This window comes from Thamnophis elegans, chromosome 1 (assembly GCF_009769535.1).
Source record: "Thamnophis elegans isolate rThaEle1 chromosome 1, rThaEle1.pri, whole genome shotgun sequence".
NCBI lineage: Eukaryota > Metazoa > Chordata > Lepidosauria > Squamata > Colubridae > Thamnophis > Thamnophis elegans.
This window is the reverse complement of record NC_045541.1, coordinates 131,092,515-131,114,498: the sequence shown is the minus strand read 5'-3', so window position 1 is coordinate 131,114,498 and position 21,984 is coordinate 131,092,515. Positions and strand designations below refer to the sequence as shown.

The 21,984-nt window shown below is 40.4% G+C and overlaps 2 protein-coding genes across 5 annotated transcripts in view; one reads left to right on the top strand and one right to left on the bottom strand.

Moving 5' to 3' along the window:
- Positions 1 to 906: 906 nt before the first annotated feature.
- On the bottom strand, positions 907 to 18,313 carry FCF1 (FCF1 rRNA-processing protein). Its single transcript, XM_032231497.1, has 8 exons — positions 18,077 to 18,313; positions 14,053 to 14,120; positions 13,813 to 13,884; positions 12,252 to 12,400; positions 10,673 to 10,745; positions 9,637 to 9,724; positions 8,936 to 9,030; positions 907 to 1,602 (listed from the first exon to the last, which is right to left on the bottom strand). Exons 1-8 carry the CDS (start codon positions 18,077 to 18,079, stop codon positions 1,554 to 1,556), a joined length of 597 nt encoding a protein of 198 aa, XP_032087388.1. The 5' UTR covers positions 18,080 to 18,313; the 3' UTR covers positions 907 to 1,553.
- AREL1 (apoptosis resistant E3 ubiquitin protein ligase 1) overlaps positions 18,277 to 21,984 on the top strand; it is a 23,415-nt gene continuing 19,707 nt past the window's right edge. The window contains exon 1 of one of the 4 annotated variants that reach the window (XM_032231465.1): positions 18,277 to 18,365. The gene's annotated coding sequence lies outside the window, so the exon portion shown is untranslated. The other 3 variants (XM_032231466.1, XM_032231487.1, XM_032231478.1) reach the window with 3 other exon arrangements.

The window sequence follows — 21,984 nt, the reverse complement described above, 5'->3', positions numbered from 1 at the left end:
TGACCAAGTTGGGATTGCCAACATTGAGAATTTCAGTAACCATCAAAAACTATGTTGGTATTTTGCAACTTCTTCCTCCAATTGTACTGTATCTCAAAACATTGATGGTTGCTGGAAGACAGTGCAAATCACCTGTAGTTTAGATTAAGTGGCAATGCCAGAAAATCTTTTGGAATGTCACACACCTCAAAATTCAATAGATTAGTGACATCATTTAAGAACAATAATTTAATTTAGAGACACTGTTTTCTGGTAGCTACCTTTAATTTTATTTTCCATCACAAAATGCACCATCTCTTGCTAAGAGAGCTGGAAGGAAAAAATAATTATAGATATCTTATATTGTGAAAAAGGTATGATGTGGAAAGACATTTTTTAATCCATAACTTTAAGATATTGACAGTGATTTTTGGAGAAAAAAATAATTAATTTCCCTTTGCACATTATACAACAAACGTATTTGCCTTTTGAAAAGCAATTGTTTTTGCATGCAGGCCTGATTTTGTAACAAAACAGCTTTCTTTAGCAACTACATTTAATTTCATTCCCCCCACCCCCTTTTGTCTTCTACTGTCATCACAGAAATATATTTTTAAACAAAATCTAAACCTTTGTTTTACTGAATTATTTATTATGAACAAAAAAAGTTATTGTTTAATATTTTCTAAAATATAACCATTATGTTATAGGACAGGTATTATTGTAATTATTTTCTATTTCTATAATATTTCAAAAGGTATTTTAAAAGCTTTTTTCTTTATAAACTGTTTGGTTTGGTTTATTGGTTTGGTTTATTGGATTTATATGCCGCCCTTCTCCCAAGGACTCAGGGCGGCGTACAACATTAAAAAAAACACATATTACAAAAGTTAAAAAAAATTAAATAAACTGTGTTTAACAAACAAATTTAGGTTGGGAAATTTTTATTTCTATATATATTGGTTTCTTCATATTATTTAATTAATGCCGGGATCAATGCTTGTAATTTTCCACATACATTAAATTATTATATATGTATGGAATAGAGGGTTTCTTTGCACCCAAATTGAGTGTTTTGACAATTTTAAGCATGTGGCTGAATTTCTGCATAGATACTGTAGAAACACTGACTTCAACAGTTCATATATGAATATTGAACATTTGTAAGATGGCTGCATCATGAGAAAATTTCTTAATAATAAGGAAGAAATTCTCAGAAGCATATTTACAAGCAATATAAATGTTTATACTAGATCCCAGAACATGGAATAGAACAGGGCTGTCAAACTCCCAGTCCATGGGCCGGGTGCGTCATACACTGACCACACCAATGCATCATTTAGCAAAGGGAAAAAAAAGTCCAGGTATGTCATGTGATGCCGCCGTGACAATGTGAGTTTGAGTTTGTAGTGAGTTTGACACCTCTGGAATAGAATGTCCATTTTATCTGGAAGAGATTTGTTTAATGAATTAGTTCAAATTCCAAGCACCATAACAAAGGAACCCAGATTATAAATTCATTATAACTGGCTCAGTGTACTGGAATTCAACATGGCAAGCACTTTTTATCACATTTAAAATCGAGGAGCTCCATAATCATCAGGCATCCGCTCAATGTTATACCTAAAATTAGAAAGAAAAATTGAAGAATTATTTAGACCGCTGTATTTCCCTCATTGTACTAAGCCAGTACAAGTTTAGAATCTTAGACGCACTTATTATCATTATGCATTTAAGACAGCAGTTCAAGGGGCTGCACCATTCAGACTAAGCAAGTGGAAGAAGCAACATATTACTAAATACTTGTAGGAAAAATTACGCATTATAAAAGAGTATTATATATTATTGCTTATTCAGTGCCATCAAATATCCTGAGTCACTGTGAATCAGGCAGTGCACAAACGTAAATAAACATACATTTATTTAAAGCAAGCAACATAGAAAAAATAAAATAAATAAGGCATGAAATGAAATTGATACAGAGTGTGTGTATATGTGTCAGTTGGTATGACCATCACCGCCCGTCGATGCCAAGGGACGCCATCTCAGCCCCCACTGAACTTTTTTGGACCCCTCCATTTCTATACCATCTATCGCGCAAGGAAAAGGGAAGACGAAACCTTCTTTTCCCCCTCTACACCTCCGCTAACTCCATCGGACTGGACTTTTGCGAACCCACCTACAAACTTTTTATGAACTTGCTAACAGCTGCGCAATTTTTCACTTGTATGGGGAGTGCATGTGGTATGTATGTGTCTGATTGAATGATCCCACATTTTTAACTAATGAATCTTTTATTAGTATTTTATTGTATCATTGTATTTTAATATTAGTGGGGTATGCATGTGCAGAATGCTTGGCCGTATGGGTGGGGGGATTGAGAGTGCGGCCTGGAGCCCCCTCCACTGAGTGCAGAAGCAGAAGTGGATGGGGGTCCGGACACGCCTCTCGTCCCAGAATGTATGGTACGAATGGCCTGCCGGGGAGAACGGGGGCCGCGAGAGGGGAGGAAGGGTCTATGGGGGTGGGGCCGGGCCGGTGCATCCCGGTCATGTTTGGGAGGGGCAGGTACGACGGGAGTTACAGGGCTAGCCATTACCGGGGAAGGAAGGTTCGCTACGTCACAGCGATCCCTCCTTCCGGCCCTGATAGCTCAACTCAAGGACCAGGTGGCGAGAGATGTCAGGGGCCTGGTCTCAGGCTGCTGTTGCTAAATGCCAGGTCTGTGGTTCATAAAGCTCCCCTCGTCCAGGACTTAATATTAGACGAGGGGCAGACCTGGCATGTATTACTGAAACCTGGCTGGGCCATGAGGGAGGAGTCCCACTCTCAGAAATGTGCCCAGAAGGGTTTCAGGTGCTCCACCAGCCACGACACCAGAGAAGGAGTGAGGGAATGGCAGTCATCATCCGAGAATCATTAGTTCCTCATGGGATCCCTGCTCCGGAGACTGTCGGGTGTTATAGTTTTATAGTTTTATAGTTTTATTAATATTTATAGGCCGCCCTTTTCCCTGAGGGGACTCAGGGCGGCTCACATAAAACAGGGAAGGGGGAATACAGACATCAAGATAGAAACATATAATAAAATAGTAGGCAACATACATTCATCATTCGGGAGGGGTGGCTATCCTTATCCCCAGGCCTGACGGGCGAGCCAGTTCTTCAAGGCTATGCGGAAGGCTTGTACGGTGGAGAGGGTACGAATCTCCACGGGGAGCTCGTTCCAAAGGGTCGGGGCTACTGCTGAGAAGGCCCTCCTCCTTGTAGTTGCCAGCCGACATTGGCTGGCCGATGGGATACGGAGGAGGCCTAATCTATGAGATCTTATTGGTCGCAGGGATGTAATTGGCAGAAGGCGGTCTCTCAAGTATCCAGATCCACTGCCATGTAGGGCTTTATGGGTGATTAATAGCACCTTGAAGCGCATCCGGAGATCGACAGGCAGCCAGCGCAGCTCGCGGAGGATAGGTGTTATGCGGGTGAATCGAGGTGCACCCGCGATCACTCGCGCGGCTGCGTTCTGCACTAGCTGAAGTCGCCGGATGCTCTTCAAGGGCAGCCCCATGTAGAGCACATTGCAGTATTCCAGCCTAGAGATCACAAGGGCCCGAGTGACTGTTGTGAGAGCCTCCCGATTCAGGTAGGGCCGCAACTGGCGCACCAGGCGAACCTGGGCGAATGCCCCCCTGGTCACAGCCGTTAGGTGGTGGTCAAATGACAGCTGTGGATCCAGGAGGACTCCCAAGTTGCGAACCCTCTCTGAGGGGTGTAAAATTTGACCCCCCAGCCTGAGTGGTGGAATATTAGTCAAATCTTTGGGAGGAAAACACAACAGCCACTCGGTCTTTTCTGGGTTGAGCACAAGCTTGTTAACCCTCATCCAGTCCATAACGGCCCCAAGGCCCCGGCTCATCACGTCTGCCGCTTCATTGAGTTGGCACGGGGCGGACAGATACAATTGAGTATCGTCCGCATATTGATGGTATCTAATCCCGTGCCTGCGGATGATCTCTCCCAGCGGTTTCATGTAGATGTTAAATAGTAGGGGGGATAAGACCGAACCCTGAGGCACCCCATAATTTAGGGGCCTAGGGGACGATCTCTGCCCCCCCACTAACACCGACTGCGACCTGTCCGAGAGGTAGGAGGAGAACCACCGTAGTACGGTGCCTCCCACTCCCACCTCCCGCAGTCGTCGCAGAAGGATACCATGGTCGATGGTATCGAAAGCCGCTGAGAGGTCAAGGAGGACCAGGATGGAGGAATGTCCTTCATCTCTGGCTCTCCAGAGATCATCAATCAATGCGACCAAAGCGGTTTCTGTGCTGTAACCGGGTCTGAAGCCTGACTGGAAGGGGTCTAGGTAGTTTGCTTCCTCCAAGGACCGTTGGAGCTGGAAGGCCACCACCTTCTCAACAACCTTCCCCAAGAAGGGAAGGTTGGAGACTGGGCGATAGCTATTAAGAACAGCTGGATCCAAGGATGGTTTCTTCAGGAGGGGTCTCACCACCGCCGCTTTCAGTGCGGCGGGGAAGTTCCCCTCCCGAAGGGAGGCGGTTACAACCGCCTGGATCCAGCCTCGTGTCACCTCACTGCAGTTCGTAACCAGCCATGAGGGACACGGATCCAGAACACAGGTGGAGGTACTTACAGCTCTCATGGCCTTGTCCACATCCCCGGGGGTAACGTCCTGAAACTCAACCCAGAGCTGTTCTACTTGGTCCCCCTGTGCCTCGGCTGGAACTGCGGGGGTGGAGTCCAAGTCCGACCGAAACCGAGCAATTTTGTCCGCTAAGAATTGGGCATACTCTTCAGCTCTGCCCTGCAAGGGTTCCCCCGCCTCCCTTTTGTTCAATAGGGAGCGGGTTATCCTAAACAGGGCGGCTGGACGGGACTCAGCGGATGCAACCAGGGTGGCTATGTGGGATCTTTTTGCTGCCCTAAGTGCCCTGGTGTATTCCCTGGTGTAGGTGTTTACCATTGCTCGGTTCGATTCGGACTTATCGGACCTCCAACGGTGCTCTAGGCATCTCCTCCGGCGCTTCATCTCCCGGAGCTCCTCGGTGAACCAAGGGGGTCTCCGGGATCCGCCGCCTCGGAGGAGCCGCAGTGGCGCAATCCGGTCGAGGGCCTCCGACGCTGCCGAGTGCCACGCAGCAGCCAGAGTCTCCACCGGACTGTGGGCGAAAGTGTCAGGAATAACCCCAAGCTCTGTCTGGAACCTTGACGGTTCCATAAGACGCCTGGGGCGGAACCACCTGGTCGGTTCCTCCTCCCTACAGTGGGGGTTTGGCCTCCGGAAGTCGAGCCTCAGTAGGCAGTGGTCTGATCACGACAGGGGTATGATGTCGCTCCCCCTCAGACCAAGATCACAAATCCACTGCTCCGAGAGAAATACAAGGTCAAGCATGTGTCCCGCTGAATGGGTTGGGCCTCGAATTACTTGGGTCAAGCCCATGGCTGTCATGGAAGCCATGAACTCCTGCGCCCCATCAGAGTTTTCACCGAGCGACGGCAAATTAAAGTCCCCCAGGACCATCAACCTAGGGAACTCAATTGCCAGCTCGGCTACCGACTCGAGGAGCGAGGGGAGGGCTGCTGCAACGCTGTTGGGAGGCAGGTACGTTAGCAGCAAACCCACTTGACCCTTGAGGTCCAACTTTAACAGCAAAGACTCACACCCGACAATCTCCGGAGCAGGGACCCTACGAGGAACTAACGACTCCCGGATAACAGCGGCCACACCCCCACCCCTTCCCTGGGCTCTCGGCTGATGCAGCACCTGAAATCCTTCTGGGCACAGCTCTACAAGGGGGACTCCTCCCTCTGGGCCCAGCCAGGTTTCAGTAATACATGCCAGGTCTGCCCTCTCGTCTAAAATTAAGTCCCGGACGAGAGGAGCTTTATGAACAACAGACCTGGCATTTAGCGACAACAGCCTGAGACCAGGGTCCTGACTACTTGCGCCATCTGGTCTTGGAGTGGGACTCCTAGGGCCGGAAGGAGGGATCTCTGTAATGTAGCGAACCCTCCTTCCCCGGTAATGGCCTGCCCTAAAGTCCCCGCCGTATCTGCCCCTCCCTGTTACGACCGCGATACCCCGACCCTCTCCCGTGTCTCTGGTCCCCTCAACCACCCCCATGGCCCCCGCAACTCCCGGCAGGTCCTCCGAATCACACCTACTCATGCACTCCCCCAAACAGTCCCCACGTAAAAATTAAAAAACACAAAATTTACAACAATATGGTCATAAAAGTGGGACATTCATTCATCTCATACGTACCTCATGCATAGCCCATACAAAGAAAGAAGAAAAAGATGAAAGAAAAGAAAGAAATAAGAAACTAAAATAATTGCGCAATTGATTAAAAGTTTAAAGTGCGAGTTCAGATTGTTGCCATCAGCTGTCCATCCGCAGCCCAGACCAAAGTTTCCTTCTGGGGGTAAAACCAGCCCAGACCAAAGTTTCCTTCTGGGGGTGTGAGTCCCTTCTGGTGAAGTTGGACCTAGTGGGCTTGTTTCTGACGTACCTACCCCCCAGCTGCGTTACAACAGCCCTGCCTGCGCTCCTAGAGTCAGTAGCCAGACTGGCGGTTGAGTTCCCCAGACTGATAGTACTGGCGGACTTCAACCTGCCATCTCTCGGCAAACGCTCAGATGGGGCTCAGGAGTTCATGGCTTCCATGACAGCCATGGACTTGACCCAGGTAATTCAGGGTCCAACTCATACAGCGGGTCACACACTCGACCTCGTGTTTCTCTCGGGGGAGTGGAGACGTGATCTGGAATTGAAGGGCATTTGAGATCTCGCCCTTGTCATGGTCAGATCACTTTCTACTGAGGCTTGACTTTCAGAAACTACTCCCTCACTGCAGGGAGGGGGAACCGATTAGGTGGTTCCGCCCCAGACGCCTGATGGACCCTCTGGGATTTCAGACGGCGCTTGGAGAGATACCTGACTCCCTTGCCCACAATCCGGCGGAGTCCTTGGTCGCTGCCTGGAATACAGCGGCGGCTGAGGCTCTGGACCGGATCGCGCCTTTGCGGCCTCTCCGCGGCAGTGAATACAGGAGGGCCCCTTGGTTTACCGAGGAACTCCGGGAGATGAAGCGCCAAAAGAGATGCCTAGAGCGACGTTGGAGGGCTAGTAACTCCGAATCTGACCGAACACAATTAAGAGCCTTTATTAGGACTTATCTAGTGGTGATACGGGCGACAAAATGTGCTCATTTTTCCTCTCTTATTGTATCTGCAGAATCTCGCCCAGCCGCCCTGTTTAGGATAACCCGCTCCCTCCTGAAAGGGAGGAGTGCGGGCGACCCCTTACAGGGGAGAGCTGAGGAATTTGTTCAGTTTCTGTCGGATAAAGTCGCTCGGATTCAGACGGACCTGGACTCCACTTGGGCAGTACCAGCCGAGATGCCGGGGGACGGCCTTGATCGGATTTCTTGGAGCGAGTTCCAACTTGTCGCTCCTGAGGAAGTGGACAAGGCCATGGGAGCAGTGAGTGCCTCCACCTGCTTACTGGACCCATGTCCCTCCTGGCTGGTCTCGACCAGCAGGGAGGTGACACGAGGCTGGCTCCATAGGATTGTAAACACCTCTCTTCAGGAGGGATCTTTCCTGCACCCCCTAAAGGAAGCGAGACCCCTCCTTAAGAAACCTTCCCTGGACCCAGCCATCCTTAATAACTACAGTCCAGTCTCCCTTTTGTAGGGAAGGTTGTTGAGAAGGTGGTGGCCTTTCAACTCCGGCGGACCTTGGATGAAGCGGATTATCTGGATCCCTTTCAGTCGGGTTTCAGGCCTGGTTACTGCACCGAAACTGCTTTGGTCGCGCTGACTGATGATCTCTGGCGGGCCAGGGATAGAGGACATTTCTCTATCCTGGTGCTTCTTGACCTCTCAGCGGCCTTCGATACCATCGACCATAGTATCCTTCTGCGACGATTACGGGACGTGGGAGTGGGAGGCACCGTCTTACGGTGGTTCTCCTCCTATCTCTTGGACAGGTTGCAGTTGGTGTTGGTTGGAGGACAGAGATCGACCCCTAGGCCCCTCAAATATGCAGCCGCGCGAGCGATATCGGGTGTACCTAGATACACCCATGTTACACCCATCCTCTGCGAGCTGCACTGGCTCCCTATTGGTCTCCGATCGCGTTTCAAGGTACTAGTCATTACTTTTAAAGCCCTACATGGCTTAGGACCTGGCTATCTGAGAGACCTGCCACATACCTCCCAACGACCAATAAGATCTCACAGGTTGGGCCTCCTCCGGGTGCTATTGGCCGGACAATGCCGGCTGGCGGCCCCTCGTGGGAGGGCCTTCTCTGTAGCTGCTCCGGCCCTGTGGAACGATCTACCCGTAGAGATCCAGACCCTTTCCACTCTCTCGGCCTTCCGAAAAGCCACTAAAACCTGGTTGTTCCGGCAGGCCTGGGGCTGTTGAACAATGTCCAGCCCCATCTAGACAGAATAGATGGTGTGTTATTTTTAAAGACTGTATCTTTTTATTCCTGATTTTTAACTTTCTTACCTGGTTTCTGTAAACCGCCCAGAGTCCTACGGGATTGGGTGGCATACAAATCTATTAAATTTCAAATTTCAATTTCAATGTTTGTGTGCTAGTTACGTAGTTTTATCAGTTAATGTACAAATGTGATTGTTTTGTGGCTTTTATTACTATTTACCGTAATCTCTTGTTTTATGTCATTTAAGCAGAATGTTTCTGACATAAAGGGCTGTGTATGCAGTTCAGCCATAAAGTTCATGTATATATGTTTGAGCTGCAGTTTGGTTTACATTGATTCGCTGTCTACAAATGCATGCGTGCATGTGCACGCATACATACAAATACATACATAAATATATACATGCTCTTGAATGTTCAGATTATTACAAAGCAACATCATAAGACACATTTTATTTGGTCAAGTAATGCTTTCTCACATACCTGTGATTGGATATATACATTATTGGTACTCCTGGGATCTTTCGTATTCTTCGCTTCAGGTCTCTGTCTACAGTAGCCACTATATAACATTTGTGCTGTAAGAGGAAGAGGCAAAAGAACACCAAATCAAGTATTTCATTTTTTTAAGCAACTGTCAAGAGGTATGATGAATTATTTAAACTATCTGTATAGTTTAGATGACATTCTCTGGTAGGTGAAATATTAACTACAGTCAATGTGCAATTAAATATTAGCTTCTCTTGAGGATCACTGAAATGAAAACAAACTGAGAAGTTCTTTATCAACAGAACAGCAAGAGAAGTTAATAGAATAGGGCAGTGATGGTGAAACGTTTTTGGCTCGTGTGCCAAAAGCGGGGGGAGCACAGGGGGATCGTGCACGGGCGTGCCACACCCATAATGCAATGCGCGACCAGCACTCCCCCCCATTTTTTGCATGCTTTTTTGGCCCTCCCCAGGCTCCAGAGGCTTTATAGGGGCCTGGGAAGGGCGAAAACAGTCCCCCCGCCCCCCAGGCCTGAAGTGACTTCCGGTTTGCCCATAGGGTTTTTGCGCTCCAGAGGGGAAGGGGCTGTTTTCGCCCTCCCCAGGCTCCTATAAAGCCTCTGGAGCCTGGGGAGGGTGAAAAATGGCCTCAAAAAAAGGCTGAAGTCAGCTGGCCAGCGCGCGCATGGGATGTACCTGGGTGACCCTCTGTACCAAACAGTCATCAGCATACGTTCCTTTGTGAGTACACGGCAAGCGCTCAAATCGGGGATCTTTTGCTATCCTGCAGGGTAATAACAGGAAAAGATTATTAAAGACAAACTTTTTTTTAAAAAAAATGTCTTTTTTTCATTAAATGGGTTGCTACATATTCATCAGAAAAATAGGAATTCTGGGGAACATAATTTGATTTTTTTTCTCCTGACAAAGCCTAAGGTTCATGAACAAGGTAAATAAGAGCTTAATTCATCTATTTTCTGTAATCCAACTATACCAAACTAAGAAAAAGACTTACAACTTTATGACATACCTCTTGGAGTCCTGGAAGACTTAACAAAATTATTAAAGTGCAACCCTTAAGTGGGGGAGACATGCCAATTTCTGGTTTAGTATTATATAATTTGAAGATGTAAACTTGTTTGCTCCTTGTTTTCTCAGGAGAAATTCAAGGTTATTTTCTATGAGGACAGTGCATGCTTTGAAAGTAATTAGGAAAAAGTGCTTTAGAATTTGTATCACAACACCTCTGCTATTTATTTTCAAGAAAAGCACAGTCCTATTTTCTTCCAATATAAATGGTTGTTATCTAATACAATGCTATTTTTATGAATGATCTATGAATTCAGTGATATCTATAAAAATATCTTAATTGTATAAGTAAAATAGATGGAAATATATTTTATTTTGTATATTTTGAATGCTCTTGTTTTTCTCTTTGCACCAGAAAAACAAATAGATTTTTTTCCACAGGCATGAATATTCTTTCAAATGTAGCTAAAAGCAGAACTGAGCCTCTGTACTACAGGAATTTAGGAAAATCTACTGCCTTGGCTTAATTTCTCTTTAAGAAATTTCTGATGTTGATATCCATGGAAAACAAAGTGATGGAAAAATGTTAAAACATAATGGAGTATAGGATTTATATTCTAAACAAATTATGAATCCTTAGTCTTCATATTTTTACTTTAGATAAATCATATCAAAGAAGAGAGTCAAATTATTACACTTTTACCTTAAAGCTACACGATACTTCTGTCCCAGTTTCTCAATTTCAGCCATGACACAATCTGTGATACAAGGAATGCCTGCAGAAATGCACACATGTAACTATCTAGCACTGAAACAAAATTTTACATGATACACTCCTATGTAACATACATTGTTTTTATAATAAGAGAAAAGATATATACACAGATCCAAACATAAAAAACAAGCAAAAAAGAATAAGTACATAGATGAATGAGGGATTTATAAGTGTTATAGAATTAGGTTAAAAATGAAAACTTTTTATTATTAACTTTATTAGCAGCTGTTTGTTAGTAGTACTTGAATTGTTAAATTAATTTGGTGATATCTTCCATTGTACTCAATTATACAATTCAGTATATGTACATTTTGCATATATTACATGATATTTAACTGATATATAGACATTCAAATAGTAGTCTAGAGACAAAAAGGCATAAAAAAGCCTTACAATCACATTCTGTATTTATATTTAACTTTTAAAAGAAACTTTTTAAATAGTTATACTTAATGCTAGAAAGTCTAGATGTCTTAAATTTTATTTGAAGGCTCAAAACTTCCAATAGACATTTCTTATGTTGGAGCTCCCTACCATGATTTCAAAAATCTTGTAAAATGCAGCGTGTATGATTAAATATAGAAAACACAATAATATAAATTTCTGGGACAAATATCAATAGTCTCAGATATGCTAATAATACTGCTCTGATGATTGGAAACAAGGACCTCCTAAGGAATCTCTTGAAGATGAATGCAAGAAGTTGATCTGCTGCTCATTATTAAAAAAAATATACTTCAAGAGCCAACCCACTGCAAGTAGAGAAACATTAAGAAAGAACTGAAGAACTAGAAACAGAATTTTATCTCCCTAGACTCCAAACATTCCAGAGACACAGCCATTAAATTAAACAATAGCTGCTGGTCTGAGAGATATAGACAATTTGACAACAGTTTTCCCAGTTGCAATATATGACTATGAAAGCCAGATGTCAGAAAGGCTAAATGAAGAAAAGGGTTTTGGATATGAAGAAAATTATTGAGAATATGCACTACAAGATGAACAATTAAACATATAATCTAAAATCAGTCTGTTCACTGACAGCATCAATAAAGAATCTAAAACCTAAATATTTGGGGTATATAATTTAAGGGCAAGAGAGACCAAAGAGGCTCCTACACTTGGAAAAATCAAAGGCAATTGGCAAAAGCGTAGAAAATATAAATGGCTAGATAGGATCAGTGATGACAGAAGCTTGAGCTTGCAAGAACTGAAAGAAGCAATTACACACATACAGAATAGTCCTGGGAAAATAATATCCAACTTGTCATGAAGAATCAGAACTAAATGAATAACAAAACAGTTCTGCTTACCAGCCAGTGCTTATTCTTTATTTTTAATTATCTAATAACATCTTCCTAGGGCTTCCCTAGGACTAATCAGGATATTTTATAATACTCAAGTCTAATTGTTTTAGGAAACATGGAAATATTTGCAAATTTAATAATAAAACAACCAGTAAAAACCAATGTAAATCTTAACAAATGATACAGCTCTGGATACTTACATTTGGCATAGAGACAATCCATCATTGATTGCACTAGATCCAATTTGGCTTTAATGGAAAAATTAATAAAATTGGTATCCACCAAGATGTAATACGGAGGTCCTAGTTGTGTGTTATATTGGAAGAATAAACATGAAGGATATTTGGGGCTGAAAATGAGAAGCACTGATTTTATTACTTTTTTATATATAAAACAACTACCCTATTATTTTAATGTAAATCAAAGAGTAATATTGATCAAATATTTTTTGCATGTTCACATTATCTGTCTTTTCCAATTAGTATTTTAATTGGAAGTTTTTCAAGTACTACAATTGCAGTATCAGAATTCAATGTAATATTAAAATGCTGAAGAATGTAGTCTCTAGTCTTCTTCCTAAATGCATAAGAATACTTTTTTGAACATGTCATTTCATTAAGCCATGTGGTCATGTGATGTTTCGTTTAACATCACTCGGCGACAGAAATTCTGGCCCCAAATGTAGTCATAAGTCAAGGACTACTTATAGTTATTAAAAAACTGAGGCTTTTGCAACCCTTACGTTCATCACAGTCCAGATTGTGATTATAAGCACAACTGAAATTCATGACTCCCAGCCACTTGATTTACAAGTCAATCACAAAAGACACAATTTCTGTGGTCTCAGAAGAAGCAGCATTCAGAGGAACTCTGCTGACCAGAATTTGCTCTCTGGCCAGTCTCTGCCACAGTGCCATCCCAACTCCTTTGGAGACATCTAGTTCACCACTAGATATCACCCCAAAACCAAGAACAATGCATCTTCACATCTTCATCATTTCAATAATGAAATAATGTTTTTTTTATAATGTACAATATGGTCAAACCATTCCAATCTATCTATTTTTAAGCACCTTTATTTCACAATCTCTATTTGCCATTTCTAATACTTTGGGAGGGTTGATACATTGTGGGGTTTGTTTTGGACAGCATATTTCAGAAGTGGTGGTTTCTTTTTTACTTCTGTTCAACCATGTCAAATTCTCAGAGACTATTTGGGCAGGTCCCTCCAATTTTCTTGGCAGTTATTTTAGAAGGAGTTTGCCATTGCTTCCTTCTTAGGGCTGTGAGAAAATGACTGGCCATCACACCAAACTGGCTCTCATTTAGTTCTTAACTACAATTAAATCATAATGTAGTTTGTAGCTACAGGGTACCCCAACTCATTCTATCAGCTAAATTACTACATAACTTGATCTATAGAGAGTTGTATGAATGGTTCATGCATTGGAATGGGAATTAGATTAACTAATCTTGCAGTATAATCCTTCAAATGAAAGAATAACTGTCGTGCTAGATCTAAGAGCAACACAAGCTCTTTAAAATATATTACTGTAATGAGTTTGAAATATTATCGCCAAAATTGCAGAGGAAATGGTTTGAACTTAAACATCAAGCTTTGAAATGTGCTCATACTGCTTTCATTTTCACTGCTCTCAGTTTACCAATGAACTGTGGGGTGGGATAGGAATATATCTTAATATATCTTCCAAAATATATTATTTGATTATTCAATAAGGGTAGGAATAATTTGGTACTCACACTTCTGTCTCCTTGATGGCACTGGGATCTTCTTTCTTCTTTTCTTTAGCTTTTGCTCGGTCTTTCTCTTTACTAAAATATCAAAAGATTTACAAATACATATTGTGAAAATTGACTAAATTGCTCAGAGGCAAAATTTGGGAAGAAATAGGATCATACATATAATCAGTATAAAAATTTAAGTAATTTGAATTAAACACTTCAACAATTGTCACCATTAAGTAATAACAAAAATCTCACATGCGCTGATCACGAAGGCTGATCATGCGTTTCATGGCAGCATATTTCCGTGCTTTCTTCTGTTTCCCCTAGAAAGAGAAAGAAATGATGGAAAGTCTTTACTACTATTACAATATAAAGCTTTAATTTCTCAGCTTGATTCCAAAAGCCAAGCTTTTACCTGGTGGAATATGTGTGGATTCTCACTCCATTCTTCAATTTCATAATAAATAAATGAAATCCTTTGAAATAATATTTAAAATGGTCTTAAGATTGAGAAAGTATAATGTGAGTGCTATTATGACAAATATGAATTGTTATTTCAAACTAATTTTATTTTAAGACATAAGAAATTAATGACACAATAAAATGGGCAGCATTAAGCTTTTGCTAGAATGAATTTTTTGTTTCAAACAATACTTGTTTTGACAACTGATGTGCAATCCAAACAATGGCAAAAATATATATCTATATGACAAAGGAAAGAGGATTGTGGAAGAAATTGTGTTTTGCAGCTTGTGGTTTATTTTGGATAAAAGAATGGGTATAGCTGAGAAACAAGAGCTTTTTAGAGTTAGAAGACGGCAACCTGAGGTTTGGATGGAATGGATACCTTTGGCGATAAAGCTGAAATTAATGTGCATTTAAAAATCATTTTATTAGATAAGCCACATCGAAAAACCTAAGCTGTGCATGAAAACACTTTTATTCCTCTGAACACAAGAAACATTTAAGATAAGAAATCATACCAGTAGATAAAGATAGATGTTATTGTGAAATACTAGAATTTTAACAAGTTTACCAGGTCATAGTTGTCAATGTCTTTCTTATTTACAGTTATCAGAAATATTCAAAATGAATAAAACCACTTATGGTATAGAGCAATGTTGTGTAAATGATCTGTACACAAAATTTGAAGTACAATTGTATATAGATGATGAACATGTAATTGCTAAACTGTATAAACTTTTGTTGAATTTTGAAATGGGAAGAATAAATTAAACATATGATAGAGAAAGCTAAGAATTTTGGTTACACTATACAGAGGAATCAGTGAGAAATTATGTGGTTAAGAGTTGAAATTTATGTTCTGTAAATTTCTTTTACATGATCTTAAAAAGAATTTTTGTAAAATGATTATCATTGGCATAGGACACCAGAGAAATCATTTAAAATGTATAAATGGATTTTAAATGCATGCTGAAAATGTGAACATGAAAGAACATTTTATCATGCTTTGTGGACATGTAAAAAAGAGATTCAAATACAATATGAATCCTCGACATGATCACAATTGAGCCCAAGATTTCTGTTGCTAAGCAAGATTAGCAAGATTTTGCCCCATTTTGCGAGCTTTCTTGCCACAGTTGTTAAGTGAAATCACTGCAGTTGTTAAGTTAGCAACACAATTGTTAGGTGAATCTGGCTTCCCCATTGACTTTGCATGTCAAAAGTTCACAACAGATGATCACATAAATATAAATCGATTGCCAAGCATCTCAATTTTGAGGTTAGTATTCAATTGAAACCATAACTTTTCCTTGTAGTACTGAGGGATAAACATTTAAAGTAGAAATCAAAGGAAGATTATTTCAATATATGAATACTGTGGCAAGATTAATATATACACAAGATAGAAAGATTGGATATTATCTACCATGGCCAAATTGAGAAATTGACAGAATGTGCTTTTATTTGAGAAAGGACAATATGTACATTTATTAGTGACTAGAAATCCCTCATGAATTTTTGAAGAGAGTCATAGAAGCCACTTTTTAATACCGTTATATTTTTCTATCTATTTTTTCTGAGAGGTGATATTCATTTCATTCATTCATTTAAGTCTTTAGCGTCGGTACGGCATCGCCAATCCCTTCGCTGTAGAGTCGCATGCATCCCGAACCATCGCCACCCATTGTTTGCGATTTTGAGCGGCAGTTTTGCCACCTTTTGAGAGGTGATATAGCAGTGGTTAAGTGCAATTCTGCAGGCAAACTGCCCACAAGCTGGAGTTCGATCCTGATGAGGCTCAGCGTCGACTCAGCCTTCCATCCTTCCGAGGTTGGTAAAATGTGGACCCAGATTGTCGGGGCAATATGCAAACAATGCTTACATTGTAAACTGCCTAAATACTATTGCTATTCTTTTTTTCTTGCTGAACGTTTAGTTTTTTATGTTATTTCTTTTCATTTCCTCTGTTCCAATTTAGCTTATATTAGTTCTTATTGTTGCTGTTGAATCTTTTAATTTATATAAATATAAATAAAAGAAATAGTATTCTATTCTGTTTATAGTTTAAACTGATATTATACTATGCGCAATGCCCCCAATTCACTCTAGGGCATTAAGAAACTGCCCAGATCAGAAGCATCAGCGAGGTGAGAACAGCAGTTATGGTGAATAAATAAATAATCCTATTTAACACTCATTATAGAAAGAAAGAAATAGGTAACCAAAGAAATTAAATGTAACAGGTAAAAAGAAAGGGTAAATAGCTAACATTTCCATCCTTATATCTTTCCCTTCCCCTCAATTCATTCACTATTTCTCGCATCCCAATTATTCTCTCTATATAATCAAGCCACCCCAACTGTATTTTCATTCAATTACAATTACCTCTTCTTGTATCTCACACACATTTCTTGTTATTTATTTCCAGTGTATGCAACCTTTTATTTTTCTGGTAGCATGCACAACTCAATTCAAACCAATTTGTCATACCATTTGTCACTTTTTTTCTAAATCACCAAACATGCTAGAAACTTTTCACATTCATACATTTCTCAGTAATCTTCTGAAGAACAAAAAGTCTTTCTCTTTCCTGGAAGTTTAATGAAATTCACAAGAACAGTCCATCCGTCTTTCTCCTAGTCACCCACTGTAATATCTATGTTCTTCTTTTCATTAATTAATTAATTTATGTACTTTACATATAATTTGTCTTCCATTACAAACAATAATTTTCCATGTTTCTCATCAGAAGAGGCTATAAATATTGACCTCTGTCACTCATCATGGTTTTTGGTCAACTGAAGGTTTTGCATGATTATTTTGAGTATGATAAAAAAAAGAAGACTAGATTACCATTCTTAATTGTGCCCCTACTACTCTATTAAAAATAAGGGCATTGTGTTAACTGATCTTTTGCATGATGTGGCCAGTACATATATCCCAGGGAATGGGACAACTTGCCAGAGCCAACTCGCCGCAGAACAATTTACCAATTCTATTTAATTATTTAGAATAAATTAAAAATATTTTAATTTTTGCCATTCACATTTCATTCTGTCCCTCCTTTTGCATCCTTTAATGATTCTATTCCATCAGTTCTTTGATATTAGTATAACTTTTGTCCTGCAATGAGTTGTCCTGCGGCGAGATGGTCGCAGCGAGTTGGCCATGGTGAATTGTCATAAGACCCTATGTATGACCTTTATCTTCATACTTTGGAAGCTAACTGATTAGAACAGCGATGTCAAACTCAAGGCCCGGGAACCAGATCCGACACATGGGATGCTTAGATCTGACCCGCAGGGCCACTCTGGAAACAGCTCATTTTTGCTGGCAGAGCTCTCGGGCCACCACAGGCACCCCTAACACGAGTGATGTATAGCTGGTCACCCCCACCCCGCCTCTCAAGGCCAAGCACAATGCTGATGCGGTTCTCAATGAAATTGAGTTTGACACCTCTGGATTAGAATGACACAAAGTGCAACCTTCCGCACCCTCCACTATGGCTGGTAGGATGGGAGTTGGTGAACGTCGTTGATGGGAATTTTAGAAACCCTCTCTTCTTTATATACACCCATTTCTTTCTTTTATTCACCTTTCTTCTCGGCGCTAATGAGCCTCCATAAAATGTAATACTGAGATTGGGAGCGGAGTTCACACCAAGCCACATGATGTAATAGCGAGCTGTAGGAATCAGGTAAAAGAAATTAAAGAAAACTGCTATGGTGTTCCTTTCTTTTCCCACGGAGGCCTATGTCCAGCAAAAACTGAAGCTCTACGTGTTATAGCTCTAAGAGCGAAAAACGGTACTCACCATCTCCCAGTTCCCACCATGCAGCCTCTGCGGACAACACCGCTAAACTTTTTTCGGAGCTACTTCCGCCGCACGGCACACGTGTCCCGCTTTTAACGCATCACTTCCGGTCATCGCCGTCAGGGGGAGGCTAGAGCAACTCTGGTTCCGTTTTTGCTCAGGGAGCGACAGAGTCGCGATCGACTGTTTGCATTTTTTCAGCTCGACTTCCTCCTCCCTGCTCCGCTTCGCCTGTTCCTCTGAGGCGTCGAAAGTCCCTTCAGGGGAAAGGGAGAGGCAGAAGGACCTGGTACGGGGACGGGAGGAAAAGGGAAGCAGCTGCAGCAGGAAGAGGGCGGTCCCCTAAGAAAATCCTTCCCCCTCCTTGCAGAAATGGGCAGCCCAGCCTGGCTTTTTTTGCTTTCGTTAGTGCAGGCAGAGTAGGATAACTGGAAGCGCCGAGGAAGCAACAGGTGCTAGGACCTACCACAGAGTTATAATAGGCTACAGGGATCTCAGCCGCGGATGAGAATCCTGCCAGTGGGCTCGTTTGTTTCCAAACTCTCACTCTAACCAGCTGGGACGAAGAAGAAGGAAATTTGACGGGGGGTATTTGGTTCTTTCGCTTTCTTTTCTTCCCCTCGCACGAGGGTTCTTTCTCCTCCGTCCGGGAGAAGAGGGAAAACGCGGCATGTTCCTACAATCCTCTATATAATATGAATATCATCTCCCCCTCGGGTGTTAGGAAAGAAGGAACGGGAAAGTGGAGGTTCCCCTTAACTTCATCTATTCATAATTTCCCATTGGTTTACAATTCTTCCATCACTTTCCATTTTAAAATTTGTCCTGGCAGGCCAGTGAATATTTTTCGTTATTTGATTTGGGAAGTTAACCCTTTATGGTTTGTAGTCAGTCTCGTTAGGTGTTGTTTTAGTTTTCAATGCTGTTTCACGCAGAGAGGTATTTTTCATTGTTTTGGAAAGTGGTGACAATTCTAATTTGGTTAGTGCCAAAATTGCCCTGCATAGCAGGCTAATAAAGAGTGAATGGAAAATAAACTACTAAAAGTAGTTTTGTTACAGAGTTTCTCCCTCTTTAAAGTATTATATGGAATGTCAACAAGCTAAGTTGCAATTGGATGTCTTTGAAGGTGGTATTTCATTGTACGAAGTATATTATGACTTGCCCTATTGAATTTTATGAAATTCAAGAAAAGATTAGCATACAAATTGCAGGATGTTAGTCTATTGAATCATTTCCAATTGATTTCTTATAATTCACTTTCATTTATTCTTGTATAATAAAGGTATCAGCTTGATTTTTGTCAGATATTCATAAAATAGTAATTTTTAGATATAATAATTTGTTTTTGTTGCAAAGCTACTCTTTCAATATTGTGTATGCTAATCCACTTGGTTACTTGAACTAAATAATAATTGGTTTAAAATGAATGATAATTGATTTAAGTAGGGTTACATTTTTCATTCATTTAAAAACTACCCCACTTTTTTTTTTAAAAAAAAGCAAATTACTAAGATGGGTTTAAAACAGGCTGAAGTAAAATTATTGTGATAAATATTGATTAATGAAAACATTTCTAGTATTTCATATTTTATAAGCAGCAGTATGGCAAGTGAAGTAATATTGCAGCTAATAGTTTTGGATCTATTTTGGAAATTCAACAGAGCTCTGATTATGTTTATCCAACTGTTCACTTAAGAGCTATTAATTGCCTAAACCCCAAGGGACTTGGTTACTTGGTTACAAATATTTAATTTTGTATTTTAAGTACTTTATGTATCTAATAGTATTATTTTTCTAGTTTGAAACTAACAATTTGACCTGGAATCACTTGCATTATTGTGACATAATCTCACTTTATTTACAGACTGCTTGCAACCTGCATTTCCTATTCAGAAATATTTTTAATAGGGAATCTGCATCAATGTTAAGATAATCACTGTACAGACTCAATTGAAAGGTACAACTGGCAATGGTTTTCCAGCATACCTGGTGAAACATGGTGAAATAGCATATGCCAGAGTATGCTTATGATTTCAGCATGGCAGTGATTTCTGTGTGAAAGACTGCCTTGAGTCAAACTGCTTGCTTCTAATAAGCAGGTGGTAATGTAAAATAAATATTTACTGAGAGATAAAATAAAAAATTGTGGAGAACTCTTAATATTAAAAAGCGTAGAAACTAGAAAGTAGATGTGTAGCTCTGGATTATTTCACACTTATTTCATATTGTTTCTTTTGTACAGAAACTGTAACCTTTAAAAATCTATTCTCTGTCACTCCAGAGTATATGATCCAAAGGATACTTTTTAACAAGAAAAATTCTAATTGAAAGTTGGAACAAACTTCCTAAAAGTAAAAGCAGTTTCACACTGGAAACTATTACTCAGAAAGTTAACCTGTTTCTCTTCATTGGTTATGTTTAAAAGAAGGCCAGGAACCATCTGTTCTAGGTGAATTCCTGCACTGATCAAAGTATTAGATATGATGGCCTAAATAATCTATTTCTGATTCTATGAGTTTTGTACCATGTGAATCAAACCTACATTTTTGTTTGTCAGATTTGAAATGAATTTGGGCAATTCGTTGATCTGAGCAATGTCATCTCAGAATAATTCATGTAAAAATAAACCTATTAGTTTATTAGTTTCTGATAACTTCCGAAGAGGAAAAAAATAAGAATGTTTATGACTTGAGGAAACAGGAAGTTTTTAGCATGACATGACAGGTCTGACCTTTGTTCTTCTGATAACATTCTATTTTGTTTCTTGCTATTTTCTGAACACTGTTTTTCGTTTATGGAATCAAGAACTGTGTATTTATTTAAGCTTTTGCAACACAGTGCTGATCCTGGTTTATGATTATCTAAAGCTTGTAGATTCTATCTGTTGTATTATGGATATCAATGCATCATTTTTTTCCCTACATACAGTAAAGTCGTCGTCCCCCCCCTGAATGGACAGTTCAGTTTGTTTATATTTTTGTTTGATCCATAATGTCAATTATCAATTAAACTTATGAAATAAGAGTTGCAATCTTCTAATTTTGATCTGCTTATCCTGAATCATTCTTCAATGTGTTGTGTTTCTGTTAATGATTCAAGCATTTTATTAGCTTCCTTGGTTGTGTGTACATCCATAAAGATTTCCAGGCAAACTGGAATAACTTGCCTATATTTGATCATTCTTGCTTGGAGAGATGTCAGAATCTCATCTTTGCACTTAAAAAACAAACAAACCAATTTTACTCAATTTTTAAAATAAACATAGCAAAACTTAATATAAACTAAAGTAGACTAAAAAAGGGAACTTCAGAAGTTGCAGAAAAAAAGAAAAACAAGACAAAAAAATATAGAAAAGATATAGGCAACACATAATAAAGAAGTGACTTCCAACCTTCATCACACTGAGCATAAGCTAATACAATAATTTTTTATCCTCTTCTAAAGTTACAAATAAAAACCTTATTCTTACTTTTATCTTTATGCAATCCATTCGAAGTTAGCAGAAATATAAACAACTAATTTATCCCTGATCCAATAGTCTAACTTTATATTCCTTATTTTTGCTCTTCACAATCTTAATTTTTAAATCATTGTAATGGCATCACAGGATTTGACCTTTCATTCATCTTTGGCATTCAAGAATAACCTTCAAGGTTGTGTTTGTATGTGTATGTACACACACAGGCTCACAGAACACATAACTTTGAATAAATATATGTATACATGCTGATGCCTTTCGATAAAATTTGTTAGTTGCAAGAAACTAAGTTATATATAAGATACCTTAATCTAGAATTTTATAAAGTTTATATTTCTGTTAAATTGGATCTTAATTCCTTTGGACAATCAGCACAGAATATTCAATGAAGCACCTAAAACAAAGATGTAGCAAGCAACTGAAAAGA

Excerpts from the sequence above, each read along its gene's own strand:
- FCF1 (XM_032231497.1), bottom strand. Across the intron at positions 10,746-12,251 it reads GGATTGTCTCTATGCCAAAT|GCATTCCTTGTATCACAGAT; the intron begins GTAAGTATCCAG and ends GCATTTCTGCAG. Across the intron at positions 9,725-10,672 it reads AAGTATCGTGTAGCTTTAAG|GATAGCAAAAGATCCCCGAT; the intron begins GTAAAAGTGTAA and ends ATTACCCTGCAG.